Source organism: Garra rufa, chromosome 15 (genome assembly GCF_049309525.1).
Source record: "Garra rufa chromosome 15, GarRuf1.0, whole genome shotgun sequence".
NCBI lineage: Eukaryota > Metazoa > Chordata > Actinopteri > Cypriniformes > Cyprinidae > Garra > Garra rufa.
This window is the reverse complement of record NC_133375.1, coordinates 15114499-15132659: the sequence shown is the minus strand read 5'-3', so window position 1 is coordinate 15132659 and position 18161 is coordinate 15114499. Positions and strand designations below refer to the sequence as shown.

Here is an 18161-nt window from a genome sequence, read left to right as displayed (position 1 = left end):
CATTCCCTCAGCCAGGGCATTGAAAATGGGTCGTGTATGGGTATTCCAGCATGACAATGACCCAAAACACACAGCCAAGGCAACAAAGGAGTGGCTCAAGAAGAAGCACATTAAGGTCCTGGAGTGGCCTAGCCTAGTCTCCAGACCTTAATCCAATAGAAAATCGACTTGCACCCCTGAATTATTGGGGGATGTGGCCCAATTCGAGGCTTTTTTCCAAAAAATCCTGTATTGTGTGGTGTCGTTATGATTATTTAACTGCTCCTGATCGAAATGGAGCATCCCCGAATTAGAACCATCAATATCAAACAAGTTTGATTTTTACGACTCTTGTTAGGACTGCCTCTGGCGTGATACCTGTGTGTAATGAAGAGGGCGTGACAATGATGTTGGTGATCTAAATGCAGGCTTTATTCAAAGTGTAGTCAGACAGGCATGGTCAAAAACAAGCAAACAATGATATCCAAGGCAAGGCAAAAAGAGTAATTGAAATAACAGGCAATGGTCAGGGCAGGCAGCAAACAATCAAAAACAGGATAACAGTGCAGGGTCAAAACACAAAGGCAAGGCAAGAAAACAACTAGGAAATCACTAGAAAACTTAGATTTTCAAGCAATTCTGAAGACCTTAATTAGGTGTGTTTGAATCGGATTTGACCTGAAATCTGCAGGACAGTGGGTCACCAGGAGCAGGGTTAAAGAGCTCTGGTTCAGAAGAGACTGTGTGGCTACTAATTATCATGCTTTGTTTGCCATCTGGTCTGTATACGGAATACAGACTAATATTAGCACAGATGCCATTCTTCTTATGATGTAATAAGTATATCGGGTGTTATGGGAAATGTTCCCGGTTCCGGGTTGACCTAATTATTGCAGCCTAACAATTCTTTAACAGATTGCAATTATAGAAATGTTATAGTTTGTTATGTGTTTGCCAGGTTAAAGAGATGGGTTTTTAAACTAGATTTAAACTGACAGAGTGTGTTTGCCTCCTGCACAGCGCTAGGAAGACTGTTCCAGAGATTGGGTGCTAAATAGGAAAAGGACCTATTTTAACAATTTAACAATGACCTATTTTATTTTTTTAGATCTATTTTAATATTCTAGGTATTATCAGCTGGCCAGAGTTTTGAGACTGCAGCAGATATGAATGACTTTAATGTGATAAAAGCTTGCTCAAGTACTGAGGTGCTAAACTACTCTGGCCCTTAAAAGGTAATAGCAATATTTTAAGATGTATATGATGAGAACCTTGCCTGCTGCATTTTGGACGAGCTGGAGTTTTAATAAGTGTGCAGAGCAATCACACAATAAAAATCACAATAATCTAGCCTTGAGGTCATGAATGCATAAATTTGTGCATTTGTGCATAACGAGCAAAACATTTGTGCATTTGCCATTGAGAGCATATGTTCTAAATTATATATATTTTTAAAATGTGGTTTTACAAATGTTAGAAATATGGCTTCAAGAATTAAAGATTGATGTCAAATAGAACAATTAGGTAACTGACTCCTAATTGATGATGAAGACTTGACAGAGCAGCCATCAAGTGTCTGATGTGATACAGTAAATCTAGCAGTTTTTAAGGTTTTTTGTAGGTGTAAGTACTTTGCCTCCATGCAATACCAAATACCTCTACATTTGTTTTCTTCCTCCTGTTCACCATTTTCCGGGCTGCACTCTTCAGGGCGTGAGTGTGCTCATTATACCACTGTGTCAGACTGTTTCCCTAATCTTCTTCAAGCGTAAAGGAGCAACCGTGTTCTCAAGTGCTCAAGTGTTCTCAAAGAGTCCACAGTTTCTGTAACAACAAGTTTCTTTGAGCTATTGGATATGCTGACGAACTGAGACAAAGTCAGAAAGTGATGGTTCTACCATATTTGTAACAAGGAGCTAAATTTGCACCTTCAGCTAAATGGAGTCTACACAAAACTAGATATTGATCTAAGATGTCATGCACTGCTGTAGAAATTTAATGCCACTAACATAAATTCCTTGTGATAATATCTCAACAGCAGTAAATGTTTTTTCCCCCTTTGCAGAAGGCTCTACAGACTTCTTTAATTTTGGCATGTATGTAAATGAATGTAAATTTGATGTTTCATTTGATATAGTGTATGAACTGCATTAATAGTCACTTTTTCAAAGAGGATAATATACTTGTCCATATATGTCAGAAAAAGCTATTTCTATGGGAGGATATGTTTGTCATTATACAGTCCAGTTATACAGGCCATTGTCCTGCTGAGTTTAGCTCTAACACTCAAACAAGCTAATCAAAGTGTTCAGATTTACTTGCAAATTACAAACAGGTGGGTTAAATTGGGATTGGTGCTAAAGTCTACAGAACACTGGTCCTCCAGGATTGGAGTTAAAGGGTTAGCTCACCCAAAAAATTGAAGAATTGCATTAGAATTGCATGAGCGGGTTTCTCTTCATCAGTCCAAAACAAGTCCAATAAAGTGCATCCATCCATAATTAAAAAAGCCCAACACAGCTCCTGGGGGTGAATAAATGCCTCCTGTAGCGAATCATTGCATTTAAAAAAAAAAAAGGTATCTGTATTTAAAATGTAATAATCACTTTAATCTAGCTTGCGCCAACTGGTCATAAACGGAAGAGTACGGTGGATGGCGTATGACGTCGGAATTGTGAGTTAGATGTACAAAATGAAGATTTGTAAAGAAAAATGTTGGAGGATTTCAGTATAAGCCAAGAGGAGAGGTTTTCATTTGCTAAAGTAAAGAAACGTTGCTTCCTTTACTCCTGTAAACAAACACTGTTTTTTGCAAGACTCACCCCCGACGTATATTTTTCTTAAAAAAACAAAACAAAAACAAAAAACAAATTTGCTACAGGAGACCTTTATTCACTTTTATGCACTTTTTATTGTGAATGGATGCGCTTTATTGTACTTGTTTTGGACTGATGAAGAGAAACACCTTTGCATGTAAATCTAAAGCTTAGAAAATGCCAGGATAATTTTTGCAGATACTCTTTTCTTTATTTTTGCTCTATTTATCTATCGATGTATCTGCATTTACACAGAACATGCTATTGTATTGTGCTATCTTGCAACAAAGACTTACTTGTCCTTGGTTTTGATCTCAAATGATCCATTCTGATTTTCAAACTGATGTGCAAAGTGCAAATGAGATTTGTAAGGAAAAGGTCTACAGTGAAAAATAGGTTACTCACACAGTCATCATATGTGCTATAGTTTTTGTCTTTTAGCAGACCTGGTCACTGTAAACTGTTTTATGAAAAACTCCTGCACATTCCTCAAAATATATATATTTTTGCATTCCAGCATTTGGAATGCCATGAGTAAAATATAACAGAATTAAATCCTTTATAATGGAAATGAGAATTACGTATGTTACTGGTTCCCTAATGTTGATGGAGAGATGGTATTTTTTATAGGCTATGTCTGAATATTTCTGCTGTTTTTATAAAGTGCCTCCTTTTCTCCTTTGACAAAATACAAGTTTATTCTTGTAAATGTCTTGTATATTATCTATTGTTGCACAGTGTATTAACTACACACTACAGAGAAATTATATATGTACTGTACCTCTTATACAGAGCATAAAAAGACCACAAACTTATGTAAAATCAATAATAAATAAAAAAATATGTCTACAAACTAGATTTAAGATTCAGTAACAGTGAATTATATAATAATAAATCATGGCACACATTTTGAATAAATTCTATGTGGCTGTATTTTTGTCTGTATGAGCCATCAGAGTGACACGATAAACGTCAATCTCATCTCCTCTGACGGTCAGCAGAGCACGCGCTTGCACCACTGCATTCGGCTGGAAGACAAAACAAAAACATAAACTTCTAACTGACACTGAGTGTGGATAAGGTGAGGTGAAACTTGTAAACTACACCAGGATTATTGTAAACAACAATGCATTTCCAGTTCTGTGAATAAGATTTGCACTCTGAAGCAACATGCACTCTGCAGAGCTCTGTCTTTGCAGATTCTGTGTGGGCCTTTTTAACAAAGCTGTGTGGTATTCCATGGCCGAAATAGTAAACTATCTAAGATTTCAGTACTCACAGTGAGACCACTAGGTGGCATCCAGGTGATGGTGATGGGACATCTATGTCCTGCATCCACACTTCCTTGCATTGGTGTCACTTTGAAGCCCTGCTGCTCAACAGGTGAGATATTCTCCCAGTTAAACTCAACCGTCTGAGAACAGAGAGTAGAAGAGGTGATCAAACTTTTGATCTCAGCATGAACCAGTTAAATTAAACTAAAACATGGCTTCAAACAATACTGATTTGAACTGTTTACTTACTTTTTTAGTGGTTGGTTTTGTGCTGTAGACACATCCAATGTGAAGTCTGCGTGTGGCTACAATTGCTTTGCCCTCTTGATATTCACTTCTGAGTGTCAGCAGCAAACTCTTGCTCTCTACATATGTGCAAGTTTGTGACAGAGTGACAAAGACAGAAATCAGGGTTTGAAAAAAAAACAAAAACCTTTGTTTTAAATTCTAGTTCAACCAATGCTGTGAGTTTGGGCAGGACTACCTGAATGTCTAACTAATGGCAGAAGGCAGGAGTGTTATGAGCAACATGCACAGGTTATAATCATTCTACCAATCATTATTTTTGTGTTATCAAACATTTCACATAAATTCGACCCAGACAGTACACAAAAACGAACTGTGGATGGTCGCTACACATGTTTGTCAGATTTCTTCCCAAGTGGGATAAAATAAGCTGCAATGTGAATCGGACTTTGTGCCATTATTCAAAAGTATGACAACATGACACTAAGTGTAACACTTGAAAGTTCACGTATCACCTTGTGGTTATGTAAGTTAAGAATATTAAATGTAGTTTGATGGGTTGCAGAGGAAAACAGAACCTTAGCATGACTATGTAAACAAGTACCTTCATGTTTTATGAGTCCTGATGTGTATATATGAGATGGGATGAGTGATTCAGAACAGACATCTACTGGATCCCCACCACAGACGAACATATTATGTCGACATGAAGAACCCCGGAGCTTCAGCATACACACCGTTTGCTATCAGCACATCCACAAACAAAAAAACTAATTTATGCTCTGAACACATTCTCTAAACTTCAGAACTGCTATGAATGATGCACACGACATAACTAAACAGACTTTAAGGCTACATCTTCACTAAGCTGGATACATTTGAAAAATTATTTTTCTCTGCATTGCTAAAGATATTTTACTTTGTATAATCTTCATATCACATTCCAGCCAAAGCTTACTCAGAATTGCTTTTCTGTGGCAAAACAGCATTTTAGATCACACATGGAGTGATGATTGAGTGGACGCACTAGTAAGTGGTGAGATATTTTGGTAATAAAATGATCGTGCTGGAAGAATACCTTGAGAACTTTATTACGTCAGGTCACTCTTATTACTTTTTACGCATGAGCACTAAGAAAGAGCTTCTTGAAAGCTAAACACTATTTTCAATTGTATCCAGATACATGTAGACATAGCCTAAGAAACTTATTTGATAATTATATTGTTAAAAATGTTGGGTAATACCTGCCACTAGCCAAATGTGCATATTTTTGTAATGACAGGTAATTTTGCCCAATCTACCAGCCACTGAGGTGGGCAGTCTTTTACGAGTAATGCTGTTATTTACACAGTAAAATGTTTTTGCTCTTTTTTTCTTTTGTGTGTGTGTGTGTGTGTGTGTGTGTGTGTGTATATATATATATATTTACAGTATGTCACAAAAGTGAGTACACCCCTCACATTTCTGCAACCATTTTAATATATCTTCTCAAGGGACAATACTATAGAAATGAAACTTGGATATATTTTAGAGTAGTATAGCAGTGTAGATTTAGTGTCCCCTGAAAATTACTTAAGATACAACTCACAACAAATGTGAGTGCACCCTAAGTGAACTTGTCCAAAGTGTCAATAAATTTGTGTTAGCACCATTGTTATCTGGCACTGCCTTAATCATCCTGGGCATGGAATTGACCAGAGCTGCACCGGTTGTTTCTGGGATCCTCTTCCACTCCTCTATAATGACATCATTCATGCTCTTGGTTGTCTTCAGTAAACTGTTTGCAGGCTTTCTTGTGAGCCAGCTTCAGATGAGGCTTCCTTCTGGGATGACGCCTATGCAAACCAACTTGTTGCAGTGTGTGACGTATGGTCTGAACACTGACAAGCTGACCTTCTACTTCTGCAACCTTTAAAGCAATGCTGGCAGCACTTATGCATCTGTTTTTTGAAGCCAGGTTCTGCACCTGACGCACAGAACGAGTGCTCAACTTTGTTGATTGACCCTTGCGAGGCCTGTTCCAAATGGATTTTCCAAATCTTGGAAAACCTCTGTATGACCCTGACCACTGTAGTGTAACTCGGTTTCAGGGTGTTACTGAACCTCTAATAGCCTTGGCCATCTTTGTGGGGAGCAACCACTCTAATTCTCAAATCCGCAGAGAGTTCTTTGCCATGAGATGCCATGTTGAACATCCAGTGGGCAGTATTAGATTAGATTAGATTAGATTCAACTTTATTGTCATTACACATGTACAAGTACAAGGCAACGAAATGCAGTATGAGAGAATTGTACCTAAAGCACCTTATTGTAACTGCTCTAATAAAAGATACACAACTTTGTATGGTCCTGTCAAGCAGACAAAAACATAAGCATGATGAATAGGACATGTGGCTTTGCATGGTTAAACAACATACTGCTGTTATCACTTAGGGTGTACTCCTGTAACCCATCCATAGACGGAGTCGGAGGCTGAGGATCCATGTGCAATAGCTTTAATAGAATCGTAGTCAGGCAGGCAGGGTTCAATCACAGGCAAACAGGAGCAATACAGATAATCCACAGAGTAATCAGTAATCCAGGCAAAGGGGTCAAAAGGCAGGCAGAAAGCAATCACAGGCGGGATAAACAGTCCAAACGGCAACGGGAGAATAATAACCAGAATAGAAACGCTCAGGATTGATAGTGAAACTAAACAAAACTTCGCGAGGGAAAGCCCGCGGAGCGAGTCTATAAATGGCCGCCAGGCGGAAGTGACCCGGACGACCCGGAACCGGAAGTGAGTCCCAGGTACGGGAAGTGAGTTAAAAGTCCGGTGAGGGTTCCCGCTGACAGCGGTCGGAGGGAGCCACAGAGACCGCGTTGGTAACAGAGCCCCCCCCCTGCGAGCGACTCCTGGCGCGAGGAGGTGGCCGACGCCGAGGTCTACCCCTTCCTCGGGGGGCTGGCCGATCTGGGTGGTTGAGGTGAAATTCGGTGGTGAGAGAAGGGTCCAGGATGTCCTCAGAGGCGACCCACGATCTCTCCTCGGGGCCGAAGCCCTCCCAGTCGACCAAATACTGTAAGCGACCATTCCGGCGTCGGGAGTCCAGGATGATGTTGACACGATATACCTCCTCGCCGTCGACTGCTACGGGGGGAGGTCCCTGGGTGGCGGTCTCGTCTAGGTCCTCCACTCCTTCCGGTGGGTCAGCGGGCTTTAACAGAGAGACATGAAAGGTGGGTGAGATACGATAATGAGGAGGTAATTCTAGCCGAAAGGAAACTGGGGTAATCTGTCTAGAAATTTTGAATGGACCCACGTACCTGGGACAGAGCTTTCTGGATGGCAGACGGAGTCGCAGGTCCCGGGTGGAGAGCCAGACCCACTGGCCGGGTTCGTACTGGGGTCCGGGTCGACGCTTGCGGTTGGCCTGGGCCTGAGTACGACGGATAGCTCCCTGCAGGTGGACGTGAGCACGGTTCCAAGTTTCCTCACTGAGTAGGAGCCAGGAGTTGATTGCTGGAAGGTTAGAAGGTTCCCCAGACCAAGGGAAGAGAGGTGGTTGGTAGCCTAGGGTACACTGAAACGGGGTGAGATTGGTAGAGGGCTTGCGTATAGAGTTCTGGGCATATTCGGCCCAGAACAGGAAGCGGCTCCAGTCCTCCTGGTGGTCGTGGCAGTAGGAGCGAAGGAAGCGAATTAGTTCCTGATTCAACCTCTCCACTTGGCCATTGGACTCCGGGTGATATCCAGACGTTAAGCTCACATTAATGTTGAGAAGGCGGCAGAAGCTACTCCAGAGATGAGAAGTGAACTGGGGACCACGATCAGAGACTATATCTTCAGGGAGTCCGTAGATCCTAAACACCCACTGACACAGTAGTTCGGCTGTTTCCAAGGCCGTGGGAAGTTTCGGAAGTGGTATGAAGCGACAGCCCTTTGAAAAGCGGTCTACTACAGAGAGGACGGTGGTGTAACCCCTAGATGGAGGGAGGTCCGTGACGAAGTCCAGGGCAATGTGGGACCAAGGGCGTTGGGGTACCGGTAGAGGCTGTAGAAGGCCGGCGGGCAGGCGACGAGGAACCTTGGAAATATTACAGGTAGTGCATTTCTGGACGAACTGAATGGTGTCTTGGCGAATGGTAGGCCACCAAAACCTGTTGTTGAGCAGATCCAAGGTTGATTCAATGCCTGGATGGCCTGAGCTGGGAGACGAGTGAACCTGGGTGAGAACCTGAGACCGGAGGCTGTGGGGAACGTAAGTGAGGTGGAGCGGGCAATTAGGAGGAGCGGGATCCTGAGCTTGAGCATCAGCAATTTCCGTCATGATGTCCCATGTGACAGGAGCGACGATCATGGAGGTAGGGAGGATGGGTCCTGGAGAGGACGTGGGCTCTTTGGATTCGTAGATGCGTGAAAGTGAATCTGCCTTGGTGTTTTGTGAACCTGGACGATAAGAGACCTGGAAGTCGAAGCGGGTGAAGAACAGTGCCCATCTGGCTTGACGATGATTTAGCACTTTAGCCGTGCGCAGATATTCGAGGTTCTTGTGGTCGGTCAGCACAGTGAAAGGGTGTTTCGAGCCCTCGAGCCAGTGTCGCCATTCCTCCAGGGCAAGTTTGATGGCTAAGAGTTCGCGATTTCCGACATCATAGTTTCTCTCCGTGGGGGTGAGTTTGTGAGAGAAGTAGGCACAAGGGAACACCTTGGACGGATTACCCTGCCGTTGGGACAAAACCGCTCCAACTCCAGTGCTAGATGCATCCACCTCCACAATGAATGGTTGGTCAGGATCAGGGTGATGGAGAATGGGTGCCGTGGTGAACCTTTGGCGGAGATCGTCGAAGGCTTGCAAGGCGTCCTGGGTCCAGGAGAGACGAGAAGCTCCTCTCTTCACCATGGCGGTGAGCGGGGCCGCAACGGTACTGAAATGTCGAATGAATCGACGGTAGAAATTAGCAAAGCCCAAAAAGCGTTGCAGTTCCTTGAGGGTATTTGGGCGGGGCCATTGGAGTACCGCGTTAACCTTCCTCTCGTCCATTGCCACTCCCTCTGGACTTATGATGTATCCGAGGAAGGACACCCTCTCCAGATGAAACTCACATTTCTCCTCCTTGGCATAAAGCTGATGTGAGATGAGGCGTTGTAGTACTGCTCGGACGTGTTTGATGTGTTCTGAGAGTGAACTGGAATAAATAAGGATATCGTCAATGTAGACCACCACCCACCGATTTAACATGTCCCGGAAGACCTCATTGATAAAGGCTTGAAAGTAAGATGGACTGTTGGCCAGGCCGAAGGGCATTACCCGATATTCATAATGGCCTGAGGTGGTAGAGAAGGCCGTCTTCCATTCATCCCCTGCTTTAATCCTTATCAGGTTATAGGCTGAGCGCAAATCCAGCTTGGTGAAGATCTTAGCCGAGCGTAGTTGTTCCAGGGCAGATGGGACGAGTGGGAGCGGGTAGCGGTATTTTATTGTCACTTCATTGAGTCCACGGTAGTCGATACAAGGCCGGAGCCCTCCGTCCTTCTTTTTAACGAAAAAGAAACCTGCTGAGGCCGGTGAGGTGGATGGGGTTATGAAGCCCTTAGCCAGTTCCTCCTGAATGTAAGAGTCCATGGCTCTCGATTCGGCTTGGGACAGCGGGAAGACGCGCCCTCGTGGCGGGGTAGCTCCAGGAATGAGATCAATGGCACAGTCCCCTGGTCTGTGAGGTGGTAGTTTGGTTGCCTGTGTGCGACTGAAGGCCTCCCGTAGATCATGATACACGGATGGGATGGAAGAAGGGGAGGAACCTGTGATGTGTGAGAGGTTAGGCTGGGCTGTGGTTGTTAGACAGTGTTGCTGGCAATGGGGTGACCACTGAAAGATGGTGCGCTTCGACCAATCAATGGATGGGCTGTGTTGGTTCAGCCAGGGGTAACCAAGGATGACGGGTGACTGAGATGATGTGATTATGAAGAAGCGAATGGTCTCTTGATGTCCAGGATTGACGTGTAGAGTGAGGTCGTTGGTGGTATGGAGGATCTTTCCTGATCCTAGCGGTCGCCCGTCGATGGCGGCCACTGAAACATGTGAAGGACAGGAGAGAATGGGGAGATGGTTAGCAGTCACGAACTCAGAGTCTATGAAGTTTCCAGCAGCTCCTGAGTCAATTAAAGCCATGGTTTCAATCACTTGACTAAGATATGTGAGCTTTATAGGTATCTGACAACAGCTTGATAGGGTGTCCAGATTACTCACCGAGGAGGGCTGGCGTGGAGGACGAGTAGGACAATTTGCTCGAATGTGGCCTGCCTGTCCACAATACAGGCATAGGTTGTTACGAAGCCTTCTTTCTCTTTCCTCCAGGGTTAACTTGGTAGCTCCTAGCTGCATGGGTTCTGGGGCTACCTCTGAGGGGGGTGCAGGTAGAGCCACAGATGGAAGAGGACGGTTGGGTTTGCGAGCCTTCATAATGTTATCCACTCGAATCGAAAGGTCAATGTATTGATCCAGAGTGAGATTTTCATCCCGGCAGGCCAGCTCCACCTGCAGGTCGGGATGCAGACCCCGACGATAATGTAGCTTTAGCGGTTCATCATTCCATCCACTCTGGGCGGCAAGGGTGCGAAAACTCAAGGCATAATCTGCAGCACTTCTCCTACCCTGACGGAGTGCTAAAATCTGTTCCCCTGCCTCTCCGCTCTCTGAGCTGGGCTGAAAGACCTCCTTAAATCTTTGTAGGAAGGCGGCAAAGGATGGAAAGGTGGGAGCGTCGAGACGCCAGACCGCAGTAGCCCAGTCTAGAGCCCTTCCGGAAAGGAGCGAGCAGACGAATGCAATTCTGCTGTCCTCAGTGGGATATAGATGGGGTTGCTGATTGACAAACAATGAGCACTGCAGCAGGAAACCTTTACACTTGGTCGGTGTACCGTCAAATTTTTCTGGAAAAGCTAGTCGTGGACTAGCCGCCACGGGAGGAGCGGTGGGTGGTGGTGTGGCAGGTGTAGCGACGGGCGGCGCCGTCATCTGCAAACCTTGCAATGCTCTTACCAGCTGTCCGGTTAGATCGGTTAGGCGATCCAGCTGTTGTTGGTGGTGGTAGATAGCTGTGGCCTGTGCACTTAGCTCCGTGGTGAGCTGATGAACGGCTGCTGGCGTTGATTCCGGGGCGGAAGCAGTCGCTGGATCCGGTATCGGCGAAGTTTTCTGTAACCCATCCATAGACGGAGTCGGAGGCTGAGGATCCATGTGCAATAGCTTTAATAGAATCGTAGTCAGGCAGGCAGGGTTCAATCACAGGCAAACAGGAGCAATACAGATAATCCACAGAGTAATCAGTAATCCAGGCAAAGGGGTCAAAAGGCAGGCAGAAAGCAATCACAGGCGGGATAAACAGTCCAAACGGCAACGGGAGAATAATAACCAGAATAGAAACGCTCAGGATTGATAGTGAAACTAAACAAAACTTCGCGAGGGAAAGCCCGCGGAGCGAGTCTATAAATGGCCGCCAGGCGGAAGTGACCCGGACGACCCGGAACCGGAAGTGAGTCCCAGGTACGGGAAGTGAGTTAAAAGTCCGGTGAGGGTTCCCGCTGACAGCGGTCGGAGGGAGCCACAGAGACCGCGTTGGTAACAACTCCCTTTTGTTGCCAGCTATTTTGACAATAATTGCTGTACGTTGAATTATTTTCAGAGGACAGTAAATCTATACTGCTATACATTGACTACTCTAAAATATATCCAAGTTTAATTTCTATAGTATTGTCCCTTGAGAAGATATACTAAAATGGTTGCTGACATGTGAGGGGTGTACTCACTTTTGTGAGATACTGTATATATTTTATACAATCTTAATAAAACAGGCCACAGTTCCCATCCTGACAGCAAGCAGTATTCATGTGTAGATGAACGCGTCTAACTTTGTTAATGAGTTGCACTCTGAGAACATCTCTGTAATGGAGACTCCCATGATCAGGATGGAAGGTCACAGTGATGTCAACAGCACCATTCGAAGTAATAGCGCCTCCTGATGGTGAAACACGGAACACACTCATCCCACTGTAGTTCTGAGTACCTGAAATGATGGATGTATGATGATATCAATAGGTGATTTCGTACATTTGCAAGTAGAGACCAATAGGCACCATTACAGTTTTTTATTAAAACCAGTACAATTCCAATTATCCCCATTAAAACCATTACAAATTTTGTAATGGTTTCTATTGTTTTTTTCAGCAGGGTTATGTTGTTCCAAATGTTGTCAACATTCTGATAAACATTTCTTATTGTGTTGCACAAAGTTAAAAGGGTTGATTAAAAGATGACATAATTTAAATTTCTGAGTGAACCTTTCTCTAAAAGGCACATTCTCGTGTTCAAAATCTCCCGTCACAATCTTGTATTCCACAGAGAAGTCCTCTGTGTGTGTGTGGCTGTAACTTACCCACATGTACTGCGGAGTCCATGGCAGCCAGTATCAGGTCGTTCCCTTCCGTAGGACAGTGGCTTTCTAACAGCACACCGAACTGCACATCCAGTGAAGACATGTTCTGCAGCTAAACACACCCGAGAGAGAATTCATCAGTTCATTACCAAATGTATATACAATCCATATCTCACACATTCACACACTACTGCTCCTCCAAAGTACATTTTTAAAATGTTTTTGAAAGAACATTATGTTCACCAAGGCTGCATTTATTTCTGCATTTCAGTGGCTGTCACTCCAAAATGTTCAGAAAATATTCTAATATCCAGTGTTTGGGGTAACGCATTACAAGTAACGCAAGTTACGTAATAATATTACTTTTTCCAAGTAACTAGTAAAGTAACGCATTACTTTTTAATTGACATAAAATATCTGAGTTACCCCCCCCCCCATTTATTGATCAAAAGCTCTCCTGTCCCAATGTTGAGAGAAATCAGGAGTAAGACTTTAGTTCTAGAATAAATGTGAACATGCAAAAAATAATCTCACTCACTAAAAAAAACAGATACAGTATTCCTCAAAATTAATAAAAACAGCGCAATTAAATGCAAACCTGAAATAATTCAATATGTCAAATAATACAAATATCCTTTATGTATCTAATACCATTTTATTAACCGATGTCTTTGCTGCCAACCTTTGATGATCCAATTCATCCATACTAATAAGCAAAAATTACTCAAGATAATCTAACATTCCTTTCCTTTTTTTATTGCTGAAGAGTTGACATTTTTTCTTCTGCGGTCTACTGTACAGAAGTCAATTTACTTTTCTCTAAGCCTGAGGCTTTTGCTGTAAAAAGGCTTTTACATTTGACAAAAATAGAACTTTTTAACATAATTAGTTACTTTTTTAGAGAGTAACTCAATATTGCAAGCATCTCTTTATTCAGGATTCTTTAATCTGAAATAGAAACCTTTTGTACAGGTATAAATATTTCTTCACTATATTTTTTGATCACTTAAATGGATCCTTGCCTCATAAAAGTATAATGTTCTTTAAATGCAAACCAAGCCAAAACAATATCTTACTGACCCCAAGCCAATCCTGGGGCAAGACCAGCTAATACAGTAAATGCACAGGACTTTTGACAGGTTATCTTACTTGCTCATTCATTTAGCAGATGCTTGTGTTTAAAATGACTTAGAGTACATACAATCCTAGGGTTTGCTCAAAGCAACAATTCAAGTGACTGGATATTTTACAGGCCTAATCCCTTAATCACTACTCTACCAGTATATACTTCAGGGGGAATACAATGAGAAACCCATTACAATAACTTAAAACTGCACAGAATCACAGTGAATAGAATTATAATATGGTGACAGTGACCTCTAGTGTTAAACTGCAGTATGCATTTGACACTATCATTTTGCACTGTCAGAAAAAGGTAAACAACTGTACCTTTAGCAGTGCAACAGTGGGCGGTTTCAATTGAAAGGGACAACTTATCTACTCCTAAAAATTGCATATTTCTACAGTAGAGTAGTAATATGCACCTTAGGGCACTTCTATGAACCTTTTAGGGTTAAATAAGGTACCTAGATGTCCTTTTGATAATAAGCTGTTGTGCCATTTTTGCAAATATTTTCTGAGAAGTATAATTTGATAACTGTGTTTAAGTAATGCATTGTCTGTCAAAAGTGAAGGCATCTGATAACTCCTCAGTCAATGGTTTGAATGTGACATCGGTGCACAAAGACATGGAAATGTGGAGTGAATACCCTGAGCACATGTGAGGCGCTTTCGTTCACAGGAACATAGTCAAATTTAATGTGTCCTTCATTTGAGCAGGTGATGATGGGATTTACAGCTTCACCACACAACGCGAGCTCCAGCGACATCTGACTGCAGCTCACCTCCAGAGTTTCATAATACTGACAAAACAAAAAAGATATATTTTATAATATGAATACAAGCATTAGCTCAATGACAGTTTTGGGGAAATACAGATCTTGGTGTGCTTCTCTAGTGTTTATCTGAATCTCACGAAACCTGTTGAGAAAATGCCTGGGTCATATTTCAACCCAAATAAAGACAGTTTGTATTACAATAATGAGAATAATGGGTATGTTTTTGCATAATGATAATCATTTTGAGGGAGAAAAGATATTTAGGGGGCGCTTACACAACACTCTTTTCAACTAAATCCAGAAAATATTTTACAGTGTTTTGGAGGTCTGAAAATGCTAAATCTTAAAAACGGGTTTGAAAATGCACGTTTTGGAACGTGAAAATGTGATGTGAACGGTGACTTCATGCACATGCTTATTTATTCTATAAAAGCGTAGCTTTTTTTTTACAAAGTGACATTGCAAACTACTTAATACAGTATTTTCAGTCCTTTTCGCAGATCTGTGCGACTGGGATTTCTTAAAAAACTTGTTTCTGTATGCAAAATGTTTCAAAAAAGCGAAGGATAAACTTTTTAGTTTTTAGTACACCTTTGTCGTGTAAACATACCCTCAATTGTAAAGTCACAATTTGGGATAAAATAGGCATTTACCCAATTCTTCTTGTAGATTTTGTGAGATTCAGCCAATCGTGTACTTAAAGGGATAGTTCACCCAAAAATGAAAATTTGATGTTTATCTGCTTACCCCCAATGCATCCAAGATGTAGGTTACTTTGTTTCCTCATAAAAACACAAACGAAGATTTTTAACGAAAACCGGTGCAGTCTGCCAGCCTTATCATTGACCTGGATGGGCACCAGACCTTTAAAAGTAAACAAAAACATGCACAGACAAATCCAAATTACACCCCGCGGCTCGTGATGATACATTGATGTCCTAAGATACGAAACGATCGGTTTTTGTGAGAAACTGAACAGTATTTATAGCATTTTATACCTTTGATACACAGCCACGTCCATCTGTCATGTGCACGAGTTTGGCATCAGTTACGTCACATGAGCACGCGCTCTAGCGTAGAATACGCAAACGCCGGAAGCGATCTGTCGCATGTATACGACACTCATTGTTTACACAGTGCACAGAGATTGTGTGTATAGCGGCTATTCAAAATGGTTATTACTTGCGCGTATCCTGATTGTTTAAACCGATTTAAAGCTAAAAGATTACGTTAGTTTGCGCAAACTCATCCGGGACTTTACACTGATTTCCCCTTACGGCGTTTGAGTATTCTACGCCAGTGCGCGTGCTAATGTGACGTGACTGATGCTCATGACAGATGGACGTGGCTGTGTATCAAAGGTAAAAAATGATATAAATACTGTTCAGTTTCTCACAAAAACCAATCGTTTCGTGTCTTAGGACATCAATGTATCATCACGAGCCGCGGGGTGTAATTTGGATTTGTCTGTGCATGTTTTTGTTTACTTTTAAAGGTCTGGTGCCCATCCACGTCCATGATAAGGCTGGCAGACTGCACCGGTTTTCGTTAAAAATCTTCGTTTGTGTTTTTATGAGGAAACAAAGTCACCTACATCTTGGATGCATTGGGGGTAAGCAGATAAACATCAAATTTTCATTTTTGGGTGAACTATCCCTTTAAAAGAATAGCTCACCGAAAGAAATTTCTCAACCTTGGGCCATCCAAGATGTAGATCAGTTTGTTCATCTTCATTAAAACAAATTTGCAGAAATTCAGCATTACATCACTTGTTCACCACTAGATCCTCTGCAGTAAATGGGTGCCATCAGAATGAGAGTCCAAACAGCTGATCAAAACATCACAGTAATTCCTAAGTGATTCCCCACGACTCCATGGACTCCAGTCCATCAATTAAAGTATTTCAAGGCTAAAAAGCTGTGTTTCTATGAAGCAAATCCAAAAGTCTGTCACCCATAATAACACCTCCTCCAGTGAAACGTAAATCCCCTGTCTTCTCATATCAAAATCAACTAACGTGTTTGTTTAGAGCTGTTTTGAACAGTTTTACTTGTAAATGGACTTCAACAGTTAGTAGTTAAAGGGCCAGACTTACTGAATTAGAACACAAGCACAGATGCAAGTGTAAAGTTCTGTGGTTGATGCATTAACAAAGCACAAATTAAAGAACACAATGCTAATGCTAACACAATGCCTTTTCAATGCTATTTTTTTTTTCACCGCACATCTTTAGCAAATTCTGACTTTACTTTTTAATGCTAAAAAAAGGTTTGCATTGGCTCAAGCCATTAGAAAATCTAGTTCAAAATGTTTTAATGCTGATGATTTTATTATTTTTTTAAATTACCAACATGCTGCTTTTCGCTTCACAAGACATTCACTGATGGACTGGAGTCATGTGAATTATTGTTTTTATTATGTGTTTGGACTCTTATTCTGACAGCACCCAATCAGAGGATTAAATGATCGGCATGTGATGTAATAATACATTTCTCCAAATCTGATCTGATGAAGAGAAAAACACTCAAATTGGTCTTAGATGGCCTGAGGGTGAGTAAATATATATATATAATTATATTTAAATCTATTTTCACTGTAGCTATTAATACACTATTTAATAAATAAAGAATTCATGAAGCATCTACTTTTAGTGCTACAATCAGTGTAGCAGGGCCTTAAATTTAGATACTGAGAATAATGTGAAACACTTTTTGCTATCATCTGTGTATGGGTGGCAGTAGCTGTCTAACAGTGAAGCGGGGCAGCAATGCTTACCTTCTTGGCCAGAGAGGGTGTAAATGCAATCAGGAGTGTGTGTGTATCTTCAGGACCAATGGAACGCATGGCATTCAGCACAGAAAATGGCCCAGTCACGTCCAGCAGTGATGATGTCAGCTAAAAGTCAGGTTAAGGCTGATATTTGTCAATTTTTTATATATATATATTTTTTTACGGTGAATACACTTAGAAAAGTTAACAGCAGAAATGTTATGCTTCTATTTTAGTTAATTTGCCTGAGTTATCATTTTTGAAATTAGACTGCTTTTGTTGGTGAATGTGTTACAGATGTTTTGCTCCATGCCAACAATGCTTTAAGGATAATTGGGTTATGTTCCTTTCTTGTATTCCTAACATGTATGTGTGTGAAAGTTGTTTTCCACACTGTGCTTTTTAAAGTGTATTGCCTAAGCCATTTATTGCCTTTGTTTTTAAAACTGAGGATGGGTTGAATAAATGGGTTCATAATCAACTTCATACCACAAATGTTGTTGATAAGAGTTTAACTTTCTAGAACCTAAAACATACCTACCATATGTGACCCTGGACCACAAAACTAGTCTTAAATAGCACGGGTATATTTGTAGCAATAGGCAAAAATACAATGGGTCAGAATTATAGATTTTTCTTTTATGCCAAACGTTATTAGGATATTAGTAAAGATCATGTTCCATGAAGATATTTTGTATATGTCCTATTGTAAATATATCCAAACTTAAGTTTTGATTAGTAATATGCATTGCTAAGAACTTCAT

At 41.7% G+C, this 18161-nt stretch overlaps 1 protein-coding gene across 1 annotated transcript in view; it reads right to left on the bottom strand.

Annotated features, from left to right (window-relative positions):
- Positions 1-389: 389 nt before the first annotated feature.
- cfap74 (cilia and flagella associated protein 74) overlaps positions 390-18161 on the bottom strand; it is a 90728-nt gene continuing 72956 nt past the window's right edge. The window contains exons 29-36 of the mRNA XM_073819808.1: positions 17404-17523; positions 14500-14652; positions 12731-12842; positions 12207-12361; positions 4920-5058; positions 4319-4434; positions 4075-4209; positions 390-3823 (exon numbers count right to left, since the gene is read on the bottom strand). Coding sequence (XP_073675909.1) covers positions 3716-3823; positions 4075-4209; positions 4319-4434; positions 4920-5058; positions 12207-12361; positions 12731-12842; positions 14500-14652; positions 17404-17523 — 1038 coding nt within the window. The 3' untranslated portion in view covers positions 390-3715. The remainder of the gene's footprint in view (positions 3824-4074; positions 4210-4318; positions 4435-4919; positions 5059-12206; positions 12362-12730; positions 12843-14499; positions 14653-17403; positions 17524-18161) is intronic.